At 48.1% G+C, this 27,573-nt stretch overlaps 1 protein-coding gene across 3 annotated transcripts in view; it reads left to right on the top strand.

Annotated features, from left to right (window-relative positions):
• SCYL2 (SCY1 like pseudokinase 2) overlaps positions 1-27,573 on the top strand; it is a 366,719-nt gene that overhangs the window by 114,343 nt on the left and 224,803 nt on the right. For all 3 annotated transcript variants that reach the window (XM_078678675.1, XM_078678685.1, XM_078678690.1), the window contains 3 exons: positions 2,392-2,508; positions 16,632-16,757; positions 18,500-18,676. In XM_078678675.1, the coding sequence (XP_078534801.1) occupies positions 2,392-2,508; positions 16,632-16,757; positions 18,500-18,676 (420 nt within the window). The remainder of the gene's footprint in view (positions 1-2,391; positions 2,509-16,631; positions 16,758-18,499; positions 18,677-27,573) is intronic.

The following is a 27,573-nucleotide window of genomic DNA, read 5'->3' on the forward strand; positions in this document are numbered from 1 at the left end:
TCATGCACCTTAGAGGCTTTTATTAATTCATTCATAGTGTTATCAAATTTCTAAAATCCTTCAAGAGTGGAATGGATTATTGTGTGCTCAATTAGGATGTTGACATGCAGTGGTGGTCAAGACTAGGGACTCATTTTGATTAATTCTTCAGGTTCTTCAGCCCCTTTATTTGTCCTCATGATGTTAACTTTGTATAGACCCCTAAGGAATGTAATCATTTAAACCTTCTGTATTGTTTTCAATAAATAAATCATGTGTTTTTACTTCTCATGCAAAATTCTTTCAGCATTGTTTACATGTGGTTCCAACTGTTCAATAACTACCCACTTAAGATCCTTTATGGTTTGGCCCTCTGTTATGAAATGGCTAGATATTTTGTTGGGCCTTAGGCACATCTCAAGTTTCTGCAGTCCTCGTAGATACCAGTTTTGATTTTTCGCATGGTCATACCCATATCTTAGACCCCAAGGGCATTCTATCATGTAAATCACCTGTGAAGAATTACATTTAGTGTGTGATTAATTTCCATGTTTTCTATAGGCCCAAATCTATGGTTTTTGTAGGGCTTTTGAGGTGATACCCGCTACATTGTCCATAGGCGATGTGGCCTACCACTCATGGTAAATTCTATAAAGTTGGTGTCTTGTCCTTTGTTGGTATTCTCAATTGTTCTCTGGTGTGTATTAGACTACCCCTTAGTCTAATACCCAGTTTGTGAAAAATTAATGTTTTCCCCCATTTCAGGAAGCCTATATTGAGTATGTGCAAGATTTTATTAATGTTGTTCTTCCCTGGTTCGACGCTGGATTTACATGTAGTCACACAGACCAATAGTTTGTCCTCTTCAGTCCATTGTGTGGATTCCAATAAGCCCTCTCGATTCGGATTCCTTGCTCTTTTAAATGATCTCTCAATAATCTTTTTGAGGTAGTTTCTGCCTGTCTCTGAAAGTCCTCTAGTTTACTGCAGTTCCTTCTGTGACATAAAAATTGGCCATAGGGAAGATATTCTCTCAACGGCTTGTGATGGAAACTGTCATATTTTAACATGTGGTTCTTGTCAGTAGGCTAATTTTAGGTTACTGTCACATCTAGAAACACACGTTCATCTCTGCGAGTGAGCTTAAACTTAAGATTGACATTGCGATAGTTAAGTCACATTAAGAAATGCATGGTTGAATCCGTATCGGCCTCCTAGATTACGAGGATGTCATGAAATGTGCCTCAGTTCTCTGAACAGGACAATAGAGGTGATGGCGAGGGAAAATGGAACCTAAAACACATGAGGCATTGCACCAGCTCTCTTCAAAAGTGGGTAGCTGCAAATTGGTAACCAAGATCCACTGAGCTCTCCCATCAGTGAGTAAACGTAACCTATCGGACTTAAGGAACAAATGGTAGGACTCCCGAAGGAGGAAACTAAATGAAACTGAATGAAAAAGGACCCTTGAATATGTTCATAAGGTATCCGGGAACACAAGGTTCAAGCACAGACAATGTAATTATTTTTATAAAACATATATGACTCCAAAAAGGTCTAACAGAATACTTGGCATTAGCACACTAATCTTCCTGTCCAGAAGCAGGTTTCTTGCACCTGGTACATAGATTCTCGGATAAAGTAACTACAAAAATCTTCCCTCGTCCCTGATGGAACAAAGTAGGCAACACGTTCCTAGATCTGGCCATAGTCTTAAAACGTAGTCTTACATTGGAAGGGGTCGGACTGCCTCCGAACAATGAATGGAAGAAGGCAATAGACTATTGGTCTAGTATCGCACTTGCATTGGGACGAAATAATGGGAGTGAGGCGCAGACCAATAGAAATAATGGGAGTGAGGCGCAGACCAATAGACTGTTAATGGGATTAGGACCAAGCAGTTTTCAAGGTTCAGAAGGAGCAGGGAAAGGAATAAACCCTGTAGAATCTGAATGCCATGGGAGGTAAATGGTTGAATAGGGATCCAAGACGCTCACATAGATCAGTTAATGGGGCAAATAGGTGCCACCATCATACAGTATTCTAACCTAACAACACAGGCAATACAAATAGACCAGAGCCAAACTAATCAAGATTAGTACAAGATAAACGAAAAAGCACATGACCATTATATATTGTTGAAGTTCAAATGTATAATCTGTATATAATCTGCTTCAAAACTTGGCTTACACGTCTAATGATGCAATGTAAAAGAAAGCAATACATCTGCACAAGACAAAGAATTACATTTGTATAAGAAAACCAATAAACAGCTTTTAAAAATATGTAATTTTAGTTTGACTTTTGACATTTCTTCTTTTTGTGCCAGTTTATGTAATGATGAATGATCAAAACTGCAATTTCGAACAGAAGCATTTGCTTACATTCATGTCATTTAATTTTTTTCCACAGCTGAGTCGTTTAAGTTCAAGTGTTTTTTTGAATATCCCAGAAGAAGTTAGAGAACACTTAAAACTTCTTTTAAATGTAACCCCAGCAGTCAGACCAGATGCTGATCAGATGTCAAAAGTAAGTGTAGCTAATAGTGTCATTGTTGATAGTAACATGGAATTAATAGAATACTATGTAGTGCCTCTCTCCGAACGGAATCACTTTAAGACACTTTCTTTCTGTAATGTGTGGGTGCATATAGGATTAAGAAAGGATTCTTTTTTTGTGCTTTTTTTGTGTTATTGGCTCCTATGCTGAAAACAATGAGGCATGCGTTTGAAAACTGAGATCCCTTGGTCGTAAAAGAACTACCTCTTTTGAATGTTTCATGTATTTTCTCTTCAGATCAATGGAGTGTCTTGAAGGGTTTAGTACTGTATTTTATTTTAAACAGTGAAGGGTATCTAAGGTACGGTCTGACTCCTCACAATGTGATTATTGAAGCAACTGCCAGTGTTTTTCCATTCTTTACTCATGTTGAATTTATATTGTAAAAATGTGTTGTTTGCATATCGGAAATTTCTACATTAATTGGTAATTTCTTGATATTTTCTTTAGTCCCACTTGTTTTACTGATTAAACATTGGTCAGCCATGGGTGACCACCATCCACAAAATATAAACAACCACTTATTCTGTTTTCTTTAGCATAAACCCGTGTACATATGTCAGGCTCAAAGGAGGATAAATAAAAGTATACCATTTTCGGGATTGAATTTGTAAACCATAGGATTACATTTGGCGCCAAGGGTCACGTTGGATTTGCAGCAGGCTCCTGAGCTTTTGACCTTGGTTCTTGGTCTGACTGAATGAGCTACCAGAGTTTGGTTGTATGGGGGCTTATGGTCAATTTGGCATTGAGGAAGAATAGTTCAGTGGTCATCCATAATTTAATAGCAAATGCAGATTGTCAGAGCTGTCCGTTAAGGAATGATAAATGAGAAGACGTATTCTTTAAAACAAGTAACTGTTTACTCAAGAACACAGCAGTGTGCCACCGCTAAAACTATGAATAGATATGTAGGAAAGTATTTTATTTATTTTTTTATTTATAAAGTTTTATATAGCGCAAACTTGATCCAGAAGGATATCAGAGCGCTTTACAACTTGAGACAAAGGTAACAAATCAGAACTCCCTTAACGTCACCTCCTCCTCCTCTATCCCTCATGGGAAACAACTAAAAATTTCCCCCTCCGCGTGTTTCAAGGGCTCCCTCAATATCTCCGGTCTGCTTTCCACTACCAGGCAGTAATTTCAGCGTTCCGTGACTCCAAGACATATATATATACATAATCAGCCTCTCCCCCTCCCCCCAATTTCATACAGGTAAATCCTTCACCTTGCACTGCCTGACATCCTGCTTGCTTTTTGTTGTATTTTGTAACAGACTGCAACGTTATACCCTTCTCATTTCACTTACACAGATCCCACTGTGCTTCAGTTATCAGTTCATTCACACTTATTCCAAAGCTTGGAAAATTCCACCCTTCAAGCTTTAATTCTCCAGCATTGAATCATTTCCGGTTGTTGATGTGGAAGTCACACTGTAATTTTATAATAGCAGCATACGGCACTGCCTGCCTACCTATACAGCACTCCCTACCGGAAAGGCCTTATAACATTTTTAGCACAGCCCCTCATTGAAAATACCCAAACTCAAGTCACTGAGATAAGTGTGCTAAGCCTCACCCCTTCTAGAGGCCGTCTCACCTTAGATTACATGCACAACTGTTGAACAAATGTGTATTAACACATAATGTAGATGGACATCTACTCTGGAAGGGGAGGGGTCAAAGATACAGATACTGGACAACTACACATACAGGTAAGTACCTTTTTTTTTTTTTTGGGTTAAAAACTTTTATTGAGCAATCAGATAAAAATACAGAGATGGGCCTACAACCACACGGGCTGGCCGCTAATTCGCAAAGCACGTACCATGTAGTAAACAGTAATCTCCGTGGCCAGGCCCAAATCACAGATTAAATATTGCACAAAACATATGACAGGACACAACAGTTTTTTGTCGTAAACATTAAAATAACAAACCAAAACAAGGCGAATGTAGCAATCACGTCAGCCCAGATGACAGAGGGGAAGTACACTAATCAGGAAGATAAATGTAAATCAATGAGACTCGGCAAGGCCGGGGGGGGGGGGGGGGGGGGGGGGGAGGGCAGCAGGGAGGACAGGAAAATCTTGAAAAGAGAATGAAAGATTTCGGGAACGTCAGCCTAGGGAGACAGGGTAACATCGGATGTGTCAACCAAGGGAGGGGTACAAATGTCTCCACGATATGCATTCCACTGACCTCAAATTTTAGTCCACGCCCTGGGTCTGCCCCTAGCCACATAGACGGTCTTCTCTCGAAACATGGACCAGTCCATGTTATCCTCCCACACCGAAACGTCCGGAGGTCTGGATGCGCCCCAAAGTTGCGCAATGTCCCGCTTCGCGACAATGTACCCCAAGGTTGCCCATCTGGTCTGGGCCACAGAATAATCGGTAGGTTCCCACACGTTCAACAGACATCGTCGGGCCTCAGGCCGCAGGGCAACACCAGTCACGACAGTTATCACATCAAGTACATCAATCCAGTAGGCCGCCACCAACGGGCATTCCCAAAGTATATGCATAAAGGTAGCACTCATCCCACAGCCACGCTTACATAAGCCATCCGGGGAAAAACCCATTACAACCAGGCGCGGACCAGTCACATACACGCGGTGGAGGATCTTAAGTTGCACCAAACGAAGACGGGCGGGAATGGCTACCTCCTTAGGAGAAGAGAGTGCTGACTGCCAATCCTCGTCATCTAATTCCAATCCGTTACCGACCCACAGCTCCCTAAGGCGGACCAACAGGTCGGCGCGACTATGAATCAATTTTTTATAAATAAGAGAGATAGTACTATCAGGCAGGTGTCCATCTAGTATACGATCTTCAAGGGGGGAAGACTCGGGCAGGGTCACACCAGGAGTTAGAACTGAGGCCAGGGCATGCCGGACCTGCAGATACCGAAAAAACTCTCTATCACTCAAGTCGTATTCTGCCTTAAGGGTCTGGAATGACTTCACGCTACCTTTCGCACAGACATCACCCACCTTACATATCCCAATCATATCCCAGCGGTCGAATCCCTTAGTAGACCAGAGACACCCCAAACGTTCAGAGGCATAAAGCGGCGTCGCCAGTGTCAATCGATTCTCCCAGCCCAAACTCACATGCGCGGCGCGCCACACAGTGACTGCGATCCTGGACGGGCCCACAAGATGGCGCCCGGCCGATCTAGAATAAAGCGCTCTATTAAAGTCCCCACCCGGCAGCTGGAGCCTATCCATCTCAAAGGCCGGATCCCGACCCGGTGAATACATCGCGTGGTTGATGGCAGACAGCTGGGCAGCCCAGTAATATCTCTTGATGTCGGGGAGCGCCATGCCCCCGTCATACCAAGGGATGGTGAGTTTCGCAAGGGCAATACGTGGACGCCCGTCCCAGATCAGTTGTCTTTGAAGACTCTCGTTCTCTCGGAAATAGGTAGCGGGAACGTCGTCATAAGAATTCTGAAGTGCGTAGAGGAACCGCGGCAAGGACATCATTTTAAAAAGGGCTGCCCTGCCCAGAGGCGACAGGGGCAGCTTACGCCAACGGGCCACATCTAGTCGCAGTCTAAGAAGCGGGGGGAGGAGATTGCGCTTGAATCGGAGTGAGGAGTCCAGCGTAATAAAGATCCCCAAATACTGGAAGCCAGACTGGACCACCTGGATAGGAAATCTGTCCGGCAATGGGGGCAAAACACCCGAAAGAACATACACGCAGGACTTAGCCCAATTAATAACTAGGCCCGAGTTAGCTCCAAACGAGGTAAGAACATCAAATAAAACATTTAGAAATTTACGCGGGGAAGTAAGATATAAAAGAATGTCATCCGCGTAAAGTGAGACGCGGTCCTCAAAGTCCGGTGACCAACGGATCCCTTTGAGTGAAGGCTCCCATCGAAGCCACGCAGCTAACGGTTTCAGGGCGAGCGCAAAATGCAACGGAGACAAGGGGCAACCCTGACGGGTCCCCCTACCAAGGCAGAAGGGGGCAGAAACTCTACCGTTCACCACTACCTGCGCTAAGGGTTCAGCGTATAACAACTTCACCCAACCGATAAACTCAGGACCAAAACCAAATTTTTCAAGAGCAGCCCAAAGATAGGGCCACTCCACAGTGTCAAAAGCCATCGAGGCATCCAACGAGGCCAAAATGGCCGGTTCCGTCAGAAGCCCCGCCCTCGCAACAGCACCGTGGAGACGACGTAGGTTAAGAGCCGTGTTGCGATGTGGGATAAATCCGGATTGATCCGGATGAACCAAGTCACTAATGACCGTCAAGAGGCGGGTCGCCAGGAGCTTAGCCAGGACCTTGGGCTCAACGTTTAACAAGGAAATGGGCCTATAAGACGAACAAAGGTCCCGCGGTTTACCGTCCTTGGGAATTACGACTATCGTAGCCAGACGCTGATCATACGGGAGAACACCCCGTTCCCGGGACTCCAAAAACATGTCGCGAAGATAGGGCGCCACCTTATCAGGACGTAGCTAGTACAGTTCAATTGGCAACCCGTTCGGGCCCAAGGCTTTGCCCGAACGGAGTGAGCGAATGGCAGTAGCTATCTCGTCAGTAGTAAAAGGGGACTCCAACGATTTCCAGTCTAAATCGGAGACACTGGGCAAAGCTATATCGCGCAACAGAAGGCGAGAGTCAGCAACATCCCGTCCAGACACAGGGGTATAAACCACACGAAAATACTCAGCAAAACATGCAACTATTCCAATCGGGTCCGTCACTCTCACACCATTCGATGATTGAATCACGGGCACCACACGATTCGCCCTCTCCTTCTTATCCAACCACGCCAATAATTTGCCCGCTTTGTCCCCCACATCATACAGACGACCCTGTTGCTCCCGGAACATCTGTTTGGCCGCATCCGTGACCAAAGACTTATAAGCAAATTGTTTCAGACCCAGGGCATGGAGTTTATCAGATGTGACTTCCGACTCTAAGGCAGCCTCCCTTTCAGCAATCTCCCTCTCGAGGTCCACCACCTCCCGATCCCTCGCCCTCTTGGATTCAACAATAAGGGAAAGGGCCTGTCCACGAATCACTGTCTTAAAGGCCTCCCACAGGGATATCGCAGAGGAAACGGAACCCTCGTTGTCTAAAAAATAGGCGTCCAAAGACTTAATCAAAAGGTTGCGGGTCTCGGGGGAGGTAAGGTACCATGGGTTAATAGGAGCAACCCGGCCTGCCGCCTCCACCCCCATCTCAAAACAAAGCCAGAGCGGAGAATGATCGGAAATGCCCCGGGGGAGGTGTCTAATCTCACGCACCGCCGGCGACTGGGCCGCAGGCATCAGGAAATAATCCAGTCTAGACAAACTCCCATGGGCCCCAGAGTGGAAAGTGTATTGAAGCTGAGTAGGATGCATAAGCCTCCAGCAATCCACCAAGCCAAACGTGTCCAGAAACCCACCCAGCCACTGTTGGGCCGAAGGAGTATCCCTAGGGGGGTGGCGATCGTGTAGACCGGAGAACACAGAATTAAAGTCACCTGCAATGAAGAGAGTACTATTAGGGAGGTCCAACAAAACACGGCCCAAATCGGAAAAGGTAGAAGTCTGTAGGCCGGGGGGCACATAAACAGCAAACAAGGAGAGGGTACGACCCTCATAACGACCCACGAGGACAGCATATCGCCCCGGATCATCAAGGATTACATCATCAATAGCTAGGGGGAGGGAAGCCCGAACAAGGATACCCACCCCCCTGGAACCCGTGGTAAACCCCGAATGTGCGGCAAGGCGTTAGCCCCACCTATTCATCGCACGACAAGTATTGCCCACCAAATGAGTCTCCTGCAGAAAAACAATATCTGGAGATAAACGTCGTAAACATTTCAACACCACACTCCGCTTAATACGATCCCCCAGACCATTAACATTCCACGAAACAAACCTCAAACCGCTACCCCCCGTCCCACACAGCAACGCCGAAACCCCTCCTCCATGAGCATGACATAAAAACCATCAGTAGCAAGATAAAGTCGCCTTGAGAACATAACACACAAACATCGAACTTCCCAACCACCCACCCCCCAACAATCAAGAAAACACCCCCCACCCTGCACCCCTGCAAAATGCTAAAAAGCCACCCCAACATGCAGTGTGCCTGTCGCCCAAGAACCCCCATTCTACAAAAAGACCCCGGAGGAGGAAAGGCTCTGGCCCACCCGCCACCCCGATCAAGACAGATAACGAGGAAAACACACAAACAGTAGAGGCACTTAGGCATAGAATCCCGGAAGAGTTTACTCTATACGAGGGCCCAGGCGTAGACGAATTGTTCAGCTCTCCACACCACCCTCAGCACCACCCGGGTGGGCGTCGGACTCAGTCGCAGGAGGTCGGCCAGGCAGAGAGTCCAGCCAGTCGTTCACAGAATCTGGCCGATCAAAGAAAAAGGTTCGGTCATTGTACTCCACTCGCAGCCTGGTCGGAAACAGCATAGCGTAGCGTAACTCCATGTCCCGAAGACGCTTCTTGACACCACGGAAGCCCATACGCTGTTTCTGGACCTGTTGAGAAAAGTCCGGATAAAAGTTCACTGTGGCGTTCTCAAAGGCCACCGGGCCCTTCACACGTGATGCTTGCAGGATAGCGTCCCGATCCCTATAATGGAAGAGTTTCGCAACAATAGGCCTCGGCGGGGCACCTGGCTTACCCTGGCCCCCCGGAACTCGACGGGCACGCTCTACTGCGAAAAATTTACTCAGTCCAGACGGAGAGAGATAGTTGTGGATCAGGTCCTCAACCAGGAGATCAACAGAGTGAGGTTCTGGATTCTCCGGAACGCCAACGACGCGCACATTACAGCGACGTGCCCTGTTCTCAAAGTCCTCCAAGCGCCGGGTCATGAAATCGTTCACCCTACGGAGATTACCAATCTCCGTCTGTATCTCCGAGACGTCCGCCGTGAGGCTGGATGACTTGAGATCCAATGATTTCACCTTCTCATTGGTTTTCGATAGGTCGGCTCGAATCAAGTTCACATCAATGGCCACGGTGTCGATTTTGTGGGCCAAGGCCTCATATTGTTGGCCTATCGTCTCCCTCATGCCAGAAATGGCGCCCATGATGTCCTGCAAGGACGGCTCCGTTGACGCGTCCACGATGTGGTCAGCAGCACTTGGACCGGGCAGGGCGGTGCCGGGGGACCCCTTCGAGTGGGTGTAACGGTCCATAACGTTAGACTGGACCGGGCCCCCGCGCAGGGGTGTCTTGGTCTTCCGTGTCTCTCGGTCCCCTCTGCCCGCCATGTTGGAAACTGCGTCACAAAGAGATTCACCAGGCTCGATGGAATGGGCACAGGAAAATAAGGCTTCGGGATCAAAGAGCCGCCAAAAGGGTACCACCAGGATAGAGCCAATCAGATAGGAGAATAAGCCAGCCAAAGGCCCGACAGCCGTCTCGTGCCCCGGACCCAACCCAGGCCAGACTCCCCTGCCAGATGTCTCATTCTGAGGCAGAATTGAAACCGAAACTTAGGAGGGGGACCCACAAGTCCAATCCCCCTGCCGCTGTTGTTCAACTCCAAGACGGCCACAGAGCCTCACCCAGTCCCGGGCGTACCTCAAGGGCGGATCCCAAAAGTTCGAATCACCGTAACTCCGGCACCCCGGGTCAGAATCAAATTCCGAAAGTTCCAGGAAGATCAGCCCAGCGTCCTCTACACAAATCCTCGTGAAAAGTCAGGATATGTTCAGGATATCATGCCGGGAGTGGCGGGGGTCCGGAGAGCGCTGTGCTCACGCGGCCATCTCGGATGCCCGCCAAGCTCCTCCCCAGGTAAGTACCTTTTATTATCCTCTCCATCATCGGATCTTTCGAATATTAACAAGCTTTGAAGCAGACTAGAAAGCTGTATGTTCAGTTTATACATACACAGTGTGGAAGTAGGGCTGCAGTAGATATGCTTGTCTTATTTAAAGAGCACAGAACTGCTTGCCCCACATCTGTGTCTATGTCTGCTACCTCTTTCAAGCAGTAGTGTTTTGTAAAGGTGTGTCTGCTCTTCCATTTTACTACATCCACCAATGATGCTCCAGCACAGAGTGCTGACGAAGCCACCATCCCTATTGTAGAGTGGACTGAGACTGTCCTTCTGAGCTGTCTACTGGCCTTGCTACAGCAGAAGTCAATTGTTACTGTAACCCATCTAAAGATTTCTTGCTTTCAAACTGGGAATCGTTGCTGGTGGCGTGCAACAACCAAGGCGAACAACAGAGGTGCTAGAGGGCACCCCTGTCTTGTGCCCCTGTGGATAGAGAAGGGGCCCGCACCTGGGCTTGGGGGAAGGTATGTGGAGCCATAATATGGGCGATCATGTGACGTCCCAAACCTATCTTTTACAGGACTGCCCGAAGGAAGGCCCAATCTACCCGGTCAAAAGCATTTTTCGCATCAAGTGAGAGCAAGCACGCAGGTATATTCCAATGGCGGGCCTTCCCAACAGATGTGCAACGCGCAGCACATTGTCAGCGCCCTGTCGGTGCCGGATAAACCCTACTTGATCTGGCTCAATGAGCCCAGGTAGGTGTGTGTCTCGTCAGTTGGCCAGGATCTTGCTGTACAATTTAAGGTCTGTATTTAGTAGCATGATGGGGCGAAAAGAGGAACATAGCGCTTGGTCTTTCCCTGGTTTGGCGATCAATGCAATATCAGCCATAGCCATAGAGGGGGAAGGCCCCTTAATGTCGGAGAAAGAGTTAAACAGGTGTAGTAGGTGCCCCTGGAGTTGTGAGGTAAATGTGCGGTAGAAGGCAACCGGAAGGCAGTCCGGCCCCGGAGATTTTCCAAGAGGAAGGTCCTTGAGCGCGCCCGTGAGTTCTTCCAGTGTAAGCGGCTCCACGAGTAATTAAGCATGGTAACTAATAATCGGGGACCAGTTGCATTCCCCCAGTGCTGCTTGGATCTGTTTAGGGTTGGGGGGCTCGTGCTCGTAGAGTGCTAAATAATTGTTATTGAAGGCCGTCAGTTTGGCAGTTTCCATAGTGGCCTATGTGCCGCCCTCTAATTTAAGTTTAGTAATGTGGGCCTTAGCGGTGCGTTTTCGAAGATATCGAGCCAGGACCGTGCCTATCTTATCACCCCCGCCGTAATAACACTGTTCCAGCGCCAGGAGCCCTCATTAGTCCTGTGGGCTGTAATTGGCCACGTGCCACGGCCAGGCGTCGCTTGTGGATAGCCAAAGGCTGTTCCTGATCTAGTTTTTCCAGCGCTTTTATGTCCCGGGACAGGTTGTCCTCGAATAAGCGAGCCTCCCGGGCTCGGGCAATCACAATGGAGGTGATGTGGCCCCGGATTGTGGCTTTAAAGGCATCCCAAACAACTGGGAAAGGGGTTTCGGGTATATCATTGGTCACAAAATAAGAAGTGATCGCTTCGCGTAACTCAGCCACATCTACGGGGTCCCAGAGGATCCGGGGAGGGAGTCTCCAGTGGGGAGGGTGAGGGCGGGTAGAGGTATGTTCCTGCAGTAGGAGTTCCACATGGGCATGGTCCGAAATAGAAATGTCAGACATGGTTGCCAAAAGGGTGTTGTATAGAAGAGGGTGAGATACGAAGAGATAATCTATGCGGGAATAGGATCGGTGAACGTGTGAATAGTAGGAATAGTCCAGTGTGTCTGGGGAGTGGTAACGGCAAATGTCTGTAAGGCAAGTTCCATCAATTGTTTTTTCAAAGAGCCAGACATAGCCTCTGTTCCACGAAACGAGCCCCCGCTACGGTCCAATCTCACGTCCCAGACCAAATTAAAGTCGCCCCGAGAATAAGCTGTTTATCCTTAGATGTTAAGTGTTCCTGCAGAGTGTCCCAGATGTAGACGTCTTGTGCCCGATTGGGGGGCGTATCTGTTACAGATGGAGAGTGTTCGTGTTCCCACCCGAATCTCGAGCTTGAGGAACCTACCATCCTTGCCACACACCTCCTTGGAATCCCCCTGACGTATGCCAGCCCTGCACAAGATGGCCACCCCAGCTGTTTTGGTTGTTGCAGATGCCCAGTAGTAAAGGGGATATTTCGGGTGAACCATGTGACAGGTGTTGCATTCAACAGGTGGTTCTCTTGGAGGAAGCTAACTTCCGGATTCTGTTGTATGAGATAGTGCCAGGTTTGATGCCGCTTATTAGGGGAGTTAAGACCTTTTGCATTCAGAGATACCAATTTCAGGCAGGGTACAGAAGTCATAGTGGAAACAATCTACATTGAAAAGCTGTCACCTGGAAATAACATGGCCTAGTGGGCATCATCTCCCCCCCCCATTCTTTGTCCAACCACCCCGGTTGACCACCACAAGTAAAATCTGTCACATTGACCCATGGACCGACGCCACCCTAGGGAGAGCTATTTTGTCCCCGTCCCCCTCCCCCTCTCTGTATCAGACCTCTCGTTGTCATTTGTATCAGAGCCCTCCTCCCTCAGAGCAGGCGACAAAAAAGTGAGAAGGAAGAAAAGAAAGGAGAGAAGAGCGAGAATAGAAAGAGAAGAAAGCAAATTAAAGAGATCATGTTATTCAACCATAACAATGGCTAACAGGGCCAACAAGACCTATTCTAGTCCGAGAGTAAGCCAGGCACAGTGGCCCCGGCCATTCCAGAGATGTCACTCTCCGAGGAATAGGAGGGGTGGTGGGTCACTAAGTAACATTAACGGCATCTAGGAGCCCTGTCCGGCTCCGCCACCGGTGTGCAGTCCTGTCAAAAAGTAACCATAGATTTAGGGGGGTGTGAGATCTGTCCCACCTCTGTATGACCTTAGCAAGGAGTGTGAAGACAATAGGCTGCTGCTAAATGCGCTTGATCACTACTTTTCAGAGGGTTGAGAGCTTGAGGATGAGTGTCTACCTTCCAAGGAACGAATGTGCTGAATTATGTCCTGTTTCTCTTGAGATGAGTTGCAAGCTCCCGGAGGGGGAAGACGTCTGGGGCGGTGTAACATTGAGGTTTTATGGGTTCACAAGACCGGGCAGGCAGATGCGTGGAACTAGCGGGAGGCGTGTCTGATCTCTGGACCAGCTGGGCTGTCTCTCGGAAGGATCACATCACCCGGCGTTTGGACTCCCACTGAAATATAAGTGCAAACGGATGTCCCCACTGGTAGCGTATACCTAACCCCCGCTGCTTGTCAGTTATGGGTTGAAAATCCCTACGACGGCGGAGTGTTGTGGGTGCAAGATCTTGGAACAGTTGGATGGGTGTGTCCTTGAAGGTGAGCTATGCTTTGTCTCTTGCCGCCTTGAGGATGGCCTCCTTCTCTGTGAAGAAATGGACCCGGGTCAAGATGTATGGGATGAGGCCAGGGCATCCAGTTCTGCCAGACACGCGGTGCGCCCGGTCCAGGGCCAGCGGGGATCCATCCTCGTCCCCTATGATATCCTGGAGCAGGTCCGCCATGAAAGTCATGATATCTGAGCCTTCTGCCCCAATGGGACCCCCGCAGGCGCAAGTTGTTACGGCGCCCCCGTTTTCCAAATCTTCTTTTTTAATCTGCAACTCTGTGTTGTTCTTCTAGGGTTGTCAGGCGCTGCCATAGACGTTGCTGATCCTCCGAGCGGGCGTCGACTGTCCTCTCAATGTCGTCTACTCTCCCTCCGAGCTCCGTCACATCTCTTCGGAGTTCTTTGACGCATGCCTGAACCTTCGTCCTAAGAGACCCAATTTGGGATTTAAGTTCTTGCAAGAAGTTGGTCATGAAAGTCTGAGTGACAGGTTTCGAGGGGCCCCCAGTCGATGATGCCATACCTTCTGCAGGGGCTTGTCCTGTCTTGTTCCACAGAGCTGTGACCGGGTTATCTTTAGGGGGTGCCGAGTGTTCCTTCCCGGTTCGCATGCGGGTGATGTCCCCTCAGAATGTCATGCAAAGTGTAAGGGACCCAGGCATAAAAGCGTAGTCTCAGATCCAATTACTGACTGTTCCAAGTGAGCAGGTTAATTTAGCCAACAGGGACACAAGGCTGTTGAGGCCAAGGCCAGGAAAAATGACGGGACGCGTGGGCTACTGAGGGGCACCCCATCAAACCCCCCTAGACATTCTGCCGGCCGTTCGGGAGAGACTGAAGTATGATTAGGGATGGGCCGCTGGGAGAACAGGGTACAAGCCAGGTAGGTGTTCGAGATCACAACTCCTTTACCAGGACACACAATGAGGGTCACCCAGGCGGGTTGGATAGCTGGCTCGGGAGCTGATGTGGGGCCAAGCGGAAGCTCTCTCTAAGGTGTCCCAGGGAGCCGCCGGAGTCCACAATGGCACTCGTGATGGCAAGATATGATGTCTACCTCCCCCAGGGAACAGTCCAGCAACGACACACAACTTCACTCACCGGGTACTTCAGCTCAATCACGGTGCCCCAGTGGGTGAGCAGGCTGGGGTAACAGATCCCACAGTCTGGCAGCAGAGGTCCTAGACAGAGGCGAGGGCTGCGTGGCCGTGATTTGCTGGAAAGGTTGACTAGATGCGCTCCGGCCCCCGGGTCATCACCCCAGGCCTCCAGTACAGAGGTGCGCTTTCCTGCGCGGTGTGGAAGTAGTTAGGAGGCCCCAGCCTGATCCGCAAACCCCCAGGGTCCAGAGATGCCCCAGACACCCAGCATCCTGTCCCCGGTCGAGACACTAGCAGGTAACGCCCAATGTTCTTTAACAGTGAGCCCAGTGTATCCAGTGGCGTTAACCGGTGGTTCCCGGGGCCCACATAGGTAGATGTCGCCTGGGTGCTGGAGATGAAGCGCAGGCCCCACGATGGGTCAGCATGGCGGGAATCGAAGATGGCGGCCGGACAGGGCACGGGAAGGGAGTGTCTCTTGTGAGTCTCCCCCAGTGTGCAGCTTCACGCGAAGTCAGCGGGAAAGTACCTGAGTCCCAGCCGGGTGTGGGGTGCCCTCACCCGAGCATTTTGGCCGCCGTTTAGGTCTCATGTAAGTTGAGGATGGCGTAGGCCCAAGATGGGGGTCACACAGGCTACTGGCGACCGGGGTCCCTTCTGAGGATCTACAACGCAGCGCAGGCACAGATTTTGGAGGAAGAACCGATCTCCCGGAGTGTTCAGGGCAGAGGATTCCAAAATGGCTGCCACTCCGACGAGGGCCAGGGCGCCTCCCCGCCGGCACCGCGCCCACCACTGCCATTTGGATCGGAGGGATAGCAGGTCTCCAGGTAAACTTTTGATCGCCTCCGCTGCACAGATACCCCCTTCCGAGGCACCCCCGTGACCTTAGGACCACTTAAATAGCTTGTTACAGCGGCGGCGGCCCGGAGCTCTCACGGCGTGCGTCTCACTCCATCAGTAGCGAGTCCTCGCCCCCAGTCAGCTTTTTTAAACTCGGTAATATAAAGCGGATAAGCCAAGAAGGATCAGGTGGTGAACAATTAGGAAATTAGTGAAGTAGATGGTACTCTTGACTGACTTCAAGGTGGGAAGGGGGAATGCATTTGTGAACACATTTATGCAGTGTGCTGTGTAAAATGTCTGGGAATGGTCTCATGATCGAGTAGAAGGAGATATCAGTGAGTTGGTAGACATTGCTATACTTTTCTAATGATTTCAGTCCATGTGCTTCTCAAATTTATCCTTGAAGCCCATCAGATTCATGTTTCAACGTTTATTTCAAATATTAAGGCAATGTATTTTGTAATGCTTAGAGGCTCTCTAGGGATTGTCCGACTCAGGCCCAAGAGGGTAAGCTCAATTTAAAATTTCAAATAATCTCCATGTAAAGGATTTTAGCTTCATAATGTGTAATGTCATCTTCTCTGGATATCTTGGAAACCCATCCCACCAGAATCTAGGTTTGACACCTCTGGAATCCATGTTTCCTTTCACATACATTTATGCATTTTTCAGTATGCATTCTCTTATACATTCCAGGATCAAACTAATGTTCTATGCCAGATTGTCATTGATTACAGACTAGACATCTTTTGCCAGCATAGAGACCCATTTACTTTTTGTAATAGTTAAACCACGTTATTTTAGTACTTTAATTAACATATTATGTGCACGTCTTTTACTTTTTTTTCCTGCACAATTATGTTTGGAAAAGAGTGAACTTTTAAAATCATTTGTTTTAGTTATGTTTTCAATCTTTATTTTTACTAGATTCCATTCTTTGATGATGTTGGTGCAAACACTCTGCAGTATTTTGATACATTATTCCAAAGAGATAATCTTCAGAAATCGCAGTTTTTCAAAGGATTGCCGAAAGTTCTACCAAAACTACCGAAGGTGTGTCTTTTCTAATACAAATATAAAGAGACAGTACAAAAATTTTAGAAAGCAAACCCGTTCAGTGGTCCTTATTGTATGTAGACTTCAATGGTTTGCAGTGTGACTCTTGGGTTAATCATGTACAAATCCTGTAGAAGGTAAATGGACTTCAAGACCTGTCTTAAAAATAATGCACTCTCCAATATGTTATACATGTCCGAAGCTCTTGTATATGTTTTAAAAATATTATTTTGGATACATTTTTTCCCCCAGATAGGTGGTTTGGAAATCAGATCAGTATTGAAGACCATCCAATTTCGTATCTTAAAATGTTCTTAATTAGGCAGGTACCTGAGGTGCCGCTGCATACTTCACTTCATTGCTGTGTATTTATTACGTTTCATGTACCACGCTTTTGCTTCATTTATTCCTGTTAGAGACCACCAGCAAAAATGCAAAGAATTGATTGTCACAAAACTCTGTTTTACAATACATCACCATTTGTGTTTTCTGCCATAGATGCCTCTTGATGTTCCCTAGTATAAGACATTTTAGAGACTTTTTTTGTTTTGTTTTTATTTATTGGCATTTCAAAAACCAACATTGCATACAAATACAAAAAAACTGCCAGTCATTTGCTCATAATTTTAGAGAGACTTCATGGTGAAGAAGCCAAAAAAAATAATCAGAAAAAAATACTCTTTAATACATACTCGGTTGGGAAAGGTGGAGAAGTGTGGCTCAATGGTTAGAGTGGCAGACCCTGATGCAGAGGTCTAGCCCGGGACCAGGGTTCAGTTCCCGCCTCGGCGGGTCTTGGGTTAATTACCTCTGACCTGATCATTCTCGCCTCGATGCCTATTCTAATCATGGGTCCTACTCTGCAACTCTGAGCAATAGCTTGCTTAATCTCCACAACGGCCCCCACAACGCTAGGATGCCTGGCTTCACCTTGGGGGTGCCTAGGAGTGGGCACTGCACAGGGAAAAGCCAGGAAGGGTTCCACAGCGGTATTCGTACAAGCGCCGAGATACCCCAGCTGGGGTCGATTCATGCGCTATACAAGTACACTACATTTACATTTACATTTAACCCCAGAAAAATCGAATACCATACAGAAAATCTGTGTATGTAGCTGGCAGCCCTACAGCACACCGAACCATGCAGCATCAGTGCTGACTGGCAGCTGACTAGTTCGAAGAATTACGGATAAAGACTACTAGTGTTTACTGGCAAGCAACCCACAACAGCATCAATCTACAAAATGTGGGCCATACTTACTTTTGACCTACAATTTGAGAATATTGGTGCTGTCATGTAGTAAAGCTGCTCTTTAGCTGAGCTCGTTCCCGACACAACATTTAAGGTAGCACCCCAATGTAGCTCCCTCCAGGACTGTCAAATGTGGATGCCCAATCTCCAAGCTGGTCCTGAGGCATGAAGAATTATTTATAAACCAATGTGGTGCTATAAACTTGTGCAGTTGACTCTTTGGGAAGATCTTATTTAGTTGGAATGTGTACAGAAAAAATAAATTTCTGTTTAATAAATACCATAGTTAACATTTATCATTTACATGCATTACTTAGAATTTATAACAGAATAGATGCAACCTAGCTACTTTCAATTTAAATACATTCATTCTTTGGTACTATTTTTATTCAATGAAATATTGTTAGTATGTTACTTTTTTCATACGTATCAATGGAAATAGTGACTGCCTGACCCATCACTAATTCTTGCTGACTTATATTTTATAGCGTGTCGTAGTGCAGCGTATTTTGCCTTCATTGACCTCTGAATTCGTCAATCCTGATATGGTGCCCTTTGTTTTGCCTAATGTTCTGCTGATTGCTGAGGAATGCACAAAAGAGGAATATATAAAGCTTATTCTACCTGAACTTGGACCTGTATTTAAACAGCAAGAACCCATTCAGGTATGTTTTGTAGTTGCTCTATTTAATTTAAAACTGCAGTACTGACATATATTTCTTTTTTTTTTTCAATACTTTATTTTGAGTGTGATGCAAAAACAAACATCGGGGTATGTCCGTACATGGCTCCTCCTTGAGTCGAGGGCCCGGGCGCTAACCAACAGAACACAGCCATTCAGCCCACATCCCGGAGGCCGGGCGGCAGTATGGTACCAGATACACGGACTCCGTAGTCATGATAAGACAATAAACATGCCGGTTATACGGCCAGGTGAAAGTACATCATCACTTTTTTTTCTTTTTTTGTTCTTGTTCGTCGTTTGGAAACATTGGACAAGAAGAAAATTCAAAAGAATTCAGGAATAACAAAAAAATGTCCCTCCCCTACAAACTTGGCATAGTGAGAACACAGGCATATACATTCCGTTCAGGTGAGCAGGGCCCATCCGAGCGCATTTGTCAAATCAAAATCAAGCACAGGTCCATTTAGGACTCAGAGCAAATCACATATTTACAGAGGTTAGGCGCGCGGTACTTGCAAGACACTAGCACACAGCAGCCCCATCATCCCCACTCCCAACCACCTCTTCCCCGGAGTCCGACCCCTGCGGGGTGAACAGGTCAGCGCTGGTGGCATCCGAGTCACTATCTCCAGACCCCACAGCACACATCATGCGCCATGCCAACAGATCCTCCTGTAGCTTCTTATCCCTACGTGTGTGTTGCATATGTGTTTCCTCCGCCAGTGACCATTCCTTAAAATCTCTAAGCCAGAATGAAAGCTCCGGGGCCCGACTGCCCATCCAGGTGATAGCCACCTTGCGCCTTGCCAGCACCAATAATAGCTGCAACAGCTTATAGGACAACTTTCTTTTTTTAGGCTTGGGTACCAGGGCCAACAGACAATGTAGTGGATCCATGGCGATTCGGAGACCCGTGATCCTCCGGATGCGCCTTACCACCTGCCCCCAGAAGGGCACTCCCAGGCCAGATGGAGAAATCCCGCTCCACCCATTCCACATCTAGGGCAGTCGTCCCGTCTGTCATTTGAGATGCGGCGTAAGGATATCGGGGTCATATAGGTGCGGTGCATAAAATTGAAATGAATGAGCTTGAACCGTGCATTACATGATACCGTACGGGTCAATGTCCCGATCCGTTTGCGTTGGTCAGGCTCCAGGGCGACACCGAGATCCGCCTCCCATGCAGCCCAGGCCGGGGAGACTGGTGGATCCGAGTCCCTGCGCATAGCTGAATACAACAACGCGATCAGCCGTCGGCCTTTGCCACAGGAAAGGAGGATGTTAAGGGTGTGTGACACCGGGGGCGCCTCCCGGAACTGCGGCCAGGTCACCCGCGCCATGGCCTGCAGTCCCCTATAATGCAGGTAATGCCCCTCCGTCAAGCCAAAGGCCTCCGCAGCCCCCTCAAAGGTTACAAATGAGTCATCTGGGTACAGGTCTGCCAGGGTTTCGCAGCCACCCTCCCTCCAGGTTCGGAAGGACATATGTTCTTCCATCGACACCACAGGCGCTAGAATCCACACCGGTAATTCCCTATGGAAAGGGGCCCGTCTAAGGATTCTCTCTACGAATCTCTGCCAAATCCCTGCAGTGTGCCTCACCACATAAGGTAAAGACGCATCCGCTCCCATCCCTTGCATCAGTGCTACCTGGAGAGCCTCCTCATCCGCCCTACCCGCCAAAAGGTTCAGTTCCCAATTCGCTGTGCCGGCGAACCAGCGTGCAGCTGGTTGAAGTTGTGCCGCGTAATAGTACAGGTCGAATCTCGGAGCCTCCAGACCTCCCTCCTCCCGACTTCGGACGACAGTGCGCAAAGCAACTCGACTGCGCTTGCCTGCCCAGAGTAGTGACGTAAGTAATGAATCAAGCGTGCGGAACAGACCTGGCGGGATCGGGCACAGCGAATTTTGTAGGACGTTTAGCAGTCGCGGGAGCATTACCATTTTAGCCACCGCCAATCGTCCCATGAGGGAAAGCGGAAGTGTGTTCCAGAACAAGACTGACTGCTGAAGTGAGCGCACCACGCGCCCAGCATTGCGGGCCAGCAACTGGTCGTCCGACGATGCCACCTGGATCCCCAAATACCGGAAGGCATCTAGTTCCCATCGCAGTCCCAGGTGTGGGAGGTTTGCCCGCTGGTCGAGGCCATAACCCGCCAAGGGGAAAATGAGGGACTTGCCAGGATTAATCCGCAGACCCGAGGCCGCGCCGAAACGATCCAATAGCCGTAGTAAAAGCGGCAGCGACTCGCTCGGGGACGTTAAGTAAAACAAAGCATCATCTGCGTACAGGGAGACCACATTGACGGTGTCCCCCACCCTGATGCCCCACTGCACCATTTCCATCCTCACGAGGACCGCCAATGGCTCAATTGCCAAGGCGAAGAGCAGCGGCGAGAGGGGGCACCCCTGCCGCGTGCCCCTGCCCAGTGGCCAGTCGTCCGATCGCGCAGCGCTGAGTCGAACCCTAGCTCGAGGTTTCCCATAAAGGATCCGGATCCAGTTACAGAAGATGGGGCCCAGACCCACCCGATGGAGCACTTCCAGTAGGTACCCTCAATTTACTGTGTCGAACGCCTTGGCCAAATCTATGGAGACAAGGACCTGGGGATCCAGCCTATCACGTACTTCATGGAGAATATGGTTCAGGCGTCTGAGTTTCATCGCAGTGTTGCGGCCCGGAATGAATCCGCACTGATCCTGATGCACCAGGTGCGCCATGTGCGGCGCCAGGCGATTGGCTAACACTTTCGTGAGGATTTTAGCATCAGTATTGATCAGAGTAATGGGCCGATACGCTGCAGGGTCGCAGCTGTCGCCTCCAGGCTTGAGAATCATGCACACCTCACCCTGATTCATAGCAGGCGGGAGGGCGGCACACTCCAGTGCCTCCTCATAAACCTGCAGGAGCCGGGGGGCCAAGGCCTCCCCAAACGCCTGATAAAATTCCGGCGGGAACCCATCCCCTCCAGGGGTCTTGGCCCGCGGTAGACTGGCCAATGCGACCTTGATCTCATGGAGCGAAAGGGTCACCTCCAACTCCTTCGCTGCTTCCTCCGATAAAGTCCGGAGGGGCAATCCCCGAAGGTAAGCCTGAGAGGCGGACTCCGTCACCGAGGGGTCCGCCGCATAAACCACTTGCAGGTGGGCTTGTAGGACCCCCAGAATACCCGCCTCCGAGTGCACCAGGTCCCCCGCAGGGTTGCGCAGAGCAGCTATCCGCTCCGGAGCAAATTCCCTCCTAAGGATCCAGGCCAGCAATCTCCCGGCTTTGTCCCCTTCGCGATGTAGGCGCTGACGATACTGACCCAGAGTGTACTTATCTAGCCTGGTCAGTATGTCCTGGACCTCCTCCCTGGCCGACCTCTCCGACTCTAAATCCGAGTCATCGGGGTCTGAAATAATCTGGCAGCTTCGCAGGCGATCCTCCGCTTTATACAGATCTCGGAACAACTGCTTCCGCACACCATAGGCCAGGCCCATACACGCGCCGCGCACCATCGCTTTCATGGCATCCCATTTGACCGCATAGGACACGTCAGCTTCACCCCAGTTCAACTCCAGATAGTCAGTAAGAGCTGTCTCCACATGGGCTTTCCCTACTTGGTCCTGTAATAGGTCTACTGGCATCCTCCAGGTCCGAGGACGGGAGGGCTGGGCGAGCCACTGTGCCACGCATGTCACTGGGGAGTGGTCCGACAAGAAACGGGCCTGGTGGGTGACCGTCAGGGAGAGGGACACATCAATATTCGCAGCGAGGACCCTATCCAGTCTACTATGAGTATTATGTGTCGGAGTGTAACAGGTATACAATTTTTGTAGGGGATGGCGCTGTCGCCACACGTCAACAACCCCTAGGTTAGACATCACTTCCCTGAGTTTCGCCATCATGCGCGGTTTTGTGCCAGTACGGGGGTGTGCCTGTCCAGTGTGGTAAATAAATAAATAATACCCTATTTTTGACTAGACTTATAGCATAACAGATAGCTCAATAAAATAAGAGTCAAGATTCGAGGTAGTAGGAGTTTCTGCAGGTTTATTACAGCATAAGGACAGGATCAGGACAACCTGCATAGGAACAGAATGACAGGGCCCAGCAGGACAACTGGGGCCCAGCAGGGGAAAAGAGGCCCAGCAGCTGCTGGGGCTAGGTCTGGGATGAGCGCGCTGACATTTAATAACAAAACATTGACTTATATACATAGCGCAAACACATAGCATTACATTGCAGTGGGCGTAACAGTAGGTGGAGTAGAAGGCGTGACGCGTAGCAGTCGCGAGAGATAACAGAAATAAGAGGTGTAACTGGGAGTTTACTTAGACATGTGATGCAAAACGTAACAGAATATGTCAGGAATGGGCGGAAACATTGGAGGGGGCTACCTAAGGAGCCGGGACCTCTAACCTAATGGTGCGCGAAAACTAGCAATGACGTGTTACTAGGAGAAGCTGGGGGCTACGAACTCTTTTTTTTTTTTTTTTTTTTTTTTTCTTTTTGGTCCTCATCTCACCTGACAAGCCTCTGCGGGTCTTATGAAGCCGCCTTCGTTACTGGTCGCCCCTACGGCTTACCGCACTCGCTTGGGTCATCCGACCAGTCCCATTGTTTTGTATGGGACCCTGGTGTAATCATAAGACCAATGATGTTACAATAATCTTAAGTCCTTGCCCCAGCTCACCAAGGGGTGCCAGATATTCAAGATTTTATCTTCCGCTCCATCGTACTCTAGTCGCGCCATAGCAAATGCAGCTTTGAGCCATTCCTCCCTTTGCGGAGGTAGGGCATCCTTCCACCTCTTACACACTTCCCTTCTTGCCAGCAGTATCAAATTCAGTAATAGGCCCCTATCTTTCTGCGAAAGATTCTGGCTGAGTTGACCATCGTCTCCAAAAAATACCAGTTGTATATTGATCTCAATGTTGGTATTAAATATGCCCAGTAAGTTGTCCCCTACCTCAGCCCAGTATCTTGTGAGTGCTGAGCACTCATAGAAAATATGTAAGTCATTTGCTAAGGGTTCTGCGCATCTAGGGCATTTAGGAACGGGAAAAGGAGCAAACTTTGCAATTTTTGCCGGGGTGTAGTAGAGTCTATTAATAACAAAAAAGTGATTTTTCTTTAGGCAGGCAGGTTTAACTGATCTGTACAGGGTCTTCAGTGAGGGTTCATACAGAAGGTCTGCTGATGGTCCAAGTGGGGATCCTGTCCACACTGCTACAGAAGCGGGGGTCTTATGGTCTTCGGCATCTAGCAGACTGTTATACCAAATAGATATTTCCTTATTCAGTGGGCTTGTCTCTTGCAACAAGTCTTCAATCTCCCAGTTTCCGCTTATCTCCCGCTTTTCCGCCTCATACCATGATGTTAACTGTATGTATTTAAATCTTGAGAGCCCGGTGCCAATCTTAGCTCTCAGATAATCCCAGGGGAGTATCCCCCCACTGTCCAACAACTCAGACCAGATTTTGACACTGGCCCTCTTTATCGGCAGTGCCAAGCCATCCTGCAAGCAGCCCGGGGTCCCTGGGCCGTCCCATATAGGGGCATAATCAGAATAGTATCCAATGCCCCATCCATGCCTGAGCCTACACCAAGTCTCCAAAGCTGTCCTTAGAACCTTCAGACGTACCCTCTTGAAGAACCTAGGGGATCCAAATTTATACAGAAATGCTTCTCCGTTACCTCCCCCTTCTACCCGCACCATTTCACCTAATAGTCTCCCCCAAGCTGATTCCCCTGGCTTAACTAACAGCATTCGTATGCTTTTAAACTGGAACGCATCTGCATATAGTCTTACGTCTGGAAGCGCCAGCCCTCCTTTTTTTAATCTACGTCTAAGTTTTTTCCACGCTAGTCGAACCCCTTTATTGCCCCAAATGAAACTGTTGATCTTACTCTGTACTTTACTCAGGCTTTTACTTGAAAATGTCAAAGGAATTGAAGAAAAGAGGTATGACAGTTTAGGAAGGATGACCATCTTTACTAAGTTGGTTTTTCCATATATAGTCAGAGGTAGATTTTTCCATCTGCTGAATAAGCTGTCAATTTCCTTTACCACCCTTTTTAAATTTAACTCAGGGATCTTTTCAATTTCCTTCACTACATAGATCCCCAAGTATCTCATCTCTTCACTTTCTGTCCCTGTCCACTCCAAGTTCCAACACATCACCTCCGTCTTGGTTTTATTTACAAGAAACCCAGAAATTGCTCCAAACTCGCGCATACGCTCTTCCACCCTTATAATAGCTGTATCCGGGTCGCTTGTATACAGAACCAGATCGTCAGCGTACAGAGCTATTTTTGAGCTATAATGTTCTGATCTGAATGGATAGATTGACTCATCCAATCTAATCGTCTGTGCCAACGGCTCCATATATAAATTAAACAAAAGGGGTGAAATCGGACACCCTTGCCTCGTTCCTCTCTGAATTTTAAAACTCGCGGTGAGGAACCCGTTCAAGAGTATTCGGGCAGAAGCACCCTGATAACAATTCTGCAGGGTCTGAATAAAAATAGGACCAAAACCCATAGCCCTCAGGACCTCCCATAGGTATGCCCAGCAGACCCTATCGAACGCCTTGGCCGCATCTACTGCGATAACGGCCAAGGGTTCTGTCTTCTTGATAGCCAAATCAATGTTGCCTATAAGAAGCTGTGTTTGTTCCTGTATATGTCTACCTGCGACAAACCCTTTCTGATCTGGATGTATTAACCCAGGTATCAGTTTGGCCAATCTCCCTGCTAAGATGCCCATAAAGATCTTATAATCAGCGTTCAGCAGGGAGATTGGGCGGTAAGAGTCTGCCTTTTTTGGGTCCTTACCTGGTTTCAATATCAGAACTATTATTGCTTCTTTCCAAGTATTAGGGACCTTTCCATCCAGACCATAAATTGAGTTAAAGGTGTTTTCCAAGGGTTTGACGAGCTCCTCTTTAAGATGTTTATATATTTCACTCGGGAGCGCGTCTGATCCTGCAGCCTTTTTATTCTTAGATTTATTTATCTGAGCTATGATCTCATCTGACGTAAAGGGAGCATCTAAGTTGTTTTTACCTTCTTCTGTGAGAACTGGAAGTTGTTTGTTTCTGATAAATGACTGAATCACACCTGATCGGGGAGTCAGATCTTCCCTATACAGATCTGAGAACATGGAGAGAAGACATGTCTGTATGTCATCTATCTTATTTGAGATTTCCCCGCCGGCGTTTATTTTAAGTTCTTTTATGTCATTCCTTGTCCGGTCGGCTCTAGCTTTCCATGCTAATAAAGCACCGGCCCTCTCTCCATACTCATAATTCTGCATCTTACCAATTTCCCACTGTGCTCTACATTTAGCTTCTAGTTTCCCTCTATATTCTGATCTTGCCTCTTCTAACTTTCCCAAGATTTGAGTAAGTTGTTCCTGATCCCCATTACTAGCCCCATCCCTGTCTCTCTCCAGGTCACCTATCCTCTCTTCGATACCCTTTAATACCCTGGCTTCGATCTTGTTCTTATAACAGATGACTCCATGGAGTTTCCCTCTGAGCCAGGCTTTATAGGCGTCCCAGACAACATCTGGGGTTGTTGAGTCGGAGTTCAACACAAAAAACTCAGAAGTTGAGGCCTGTACAGCGGTAATCACATCAGGGTCCTGCAGCTTGGTCCTATTAAGGGTCCACCTTAATGCCCGTCGCAGAGTTTCCCTGAACTGATACACAATACGTAAAGGTGCATGATCGGATAGATGACCCGGAAGGACTAAAATCTCTTCTATGCTAGCTAGTGAGCCTCTATCAAGGAAGATATAATCAATCCTGGAGGAATGACGATACTTTTTGCTAAAAAAAGTAAAGCCCTTCTCATTTCCTTTTATTTCCCTCCATAGATCTACTAGATCCATATCGTGGATCATGTTAACTAACGCCCTACGTACCTTCACTGCACCTTTATAATGACTTACATTAGATCTATCTTTAAGAGGGTCAATCAAAACATTAAAATCCCCCCCTATCACATATGGTGGTGGCTCCAACATCAATCTTGATTGCAATTTATAGATATAGTCGGGGTCGTCAGAGTTCGGGCCGTAGAAAGAGGCACAGACCATATCGCGATTTTCAAATGCTAAAGTAGCGATCAACCATCTACCGGAACAGTCTGACTGTACTTTTTTAATATTGCAGGGTGTCCCTTTTTTAATTAGTATGGCTACCCCTCTATTTTGGGCTGTTTGTGTTGATGCACCAAAGCTCTTAACCCAAGTGATTTTTGAGAAAGTTGCTATGCTCTCTTCATGGCTCAAGTGTGTCTCCTGTAGCAAGCATATTTGTGCAGTTGACAATTCTAAATGCTTGAATATAAGCCTCTGCCTCCGAGGGCATCTTAAGCCATTAACGTTCCACGAGATAAAAGTTGCCCCACTACTCCTTGAGGTCACAGTAGCCATCCTCCTCGTTTCCTACCCATGAGTGTTGACCCTTTTTTTGAGGCTAGACTTAACACATTACTTAAAAGGTTTAGATGAGGTTGATTTTTTTTTCCATTTTTTCCCACTGCTCCCCCACCACGTGCACCCTCCCTACCAACCCCCCCCTCCCCTAACCCCGTGACCTCTCTGCCCTCTCTGCCCATGAGGAACCCTCCCTGCTAATAGGCAAAGGCCTATTTAGCCATCTTCCCCCTCCATGAAGCAACTATAAGATCACAATTATTGTTTATAAAAAAAATCCCTACCTATTACACATTATTTTAGTAAAAGACCCAATTAATCTATCTAAGTCTTTATCGCTCCCTACCCCTATTTTTGGTCTCTAATCTTAGCTATGAGGGCATCCGCTTCTTCCCCAGACTTAATCAGGTGCATATGGTTATTCCACATAACTCTCAACTGTGCCG

Source organism: Lissotriton helveticus, chromosome 1_1 (genome assembly GCF_964261635.1).
Source record: "Lissotriton helveticus chromosome 1_1, aLisHel1.1, whole genome shotgun sequence".
In the NCBI taxonomy this organism is placed as follows: domain Eukaryota; kingdom Metazoa; phylum Chordata; class Amphibia; order Caudata; family Salamandridae; genus Lissotriton; species Lissotriton helveticus.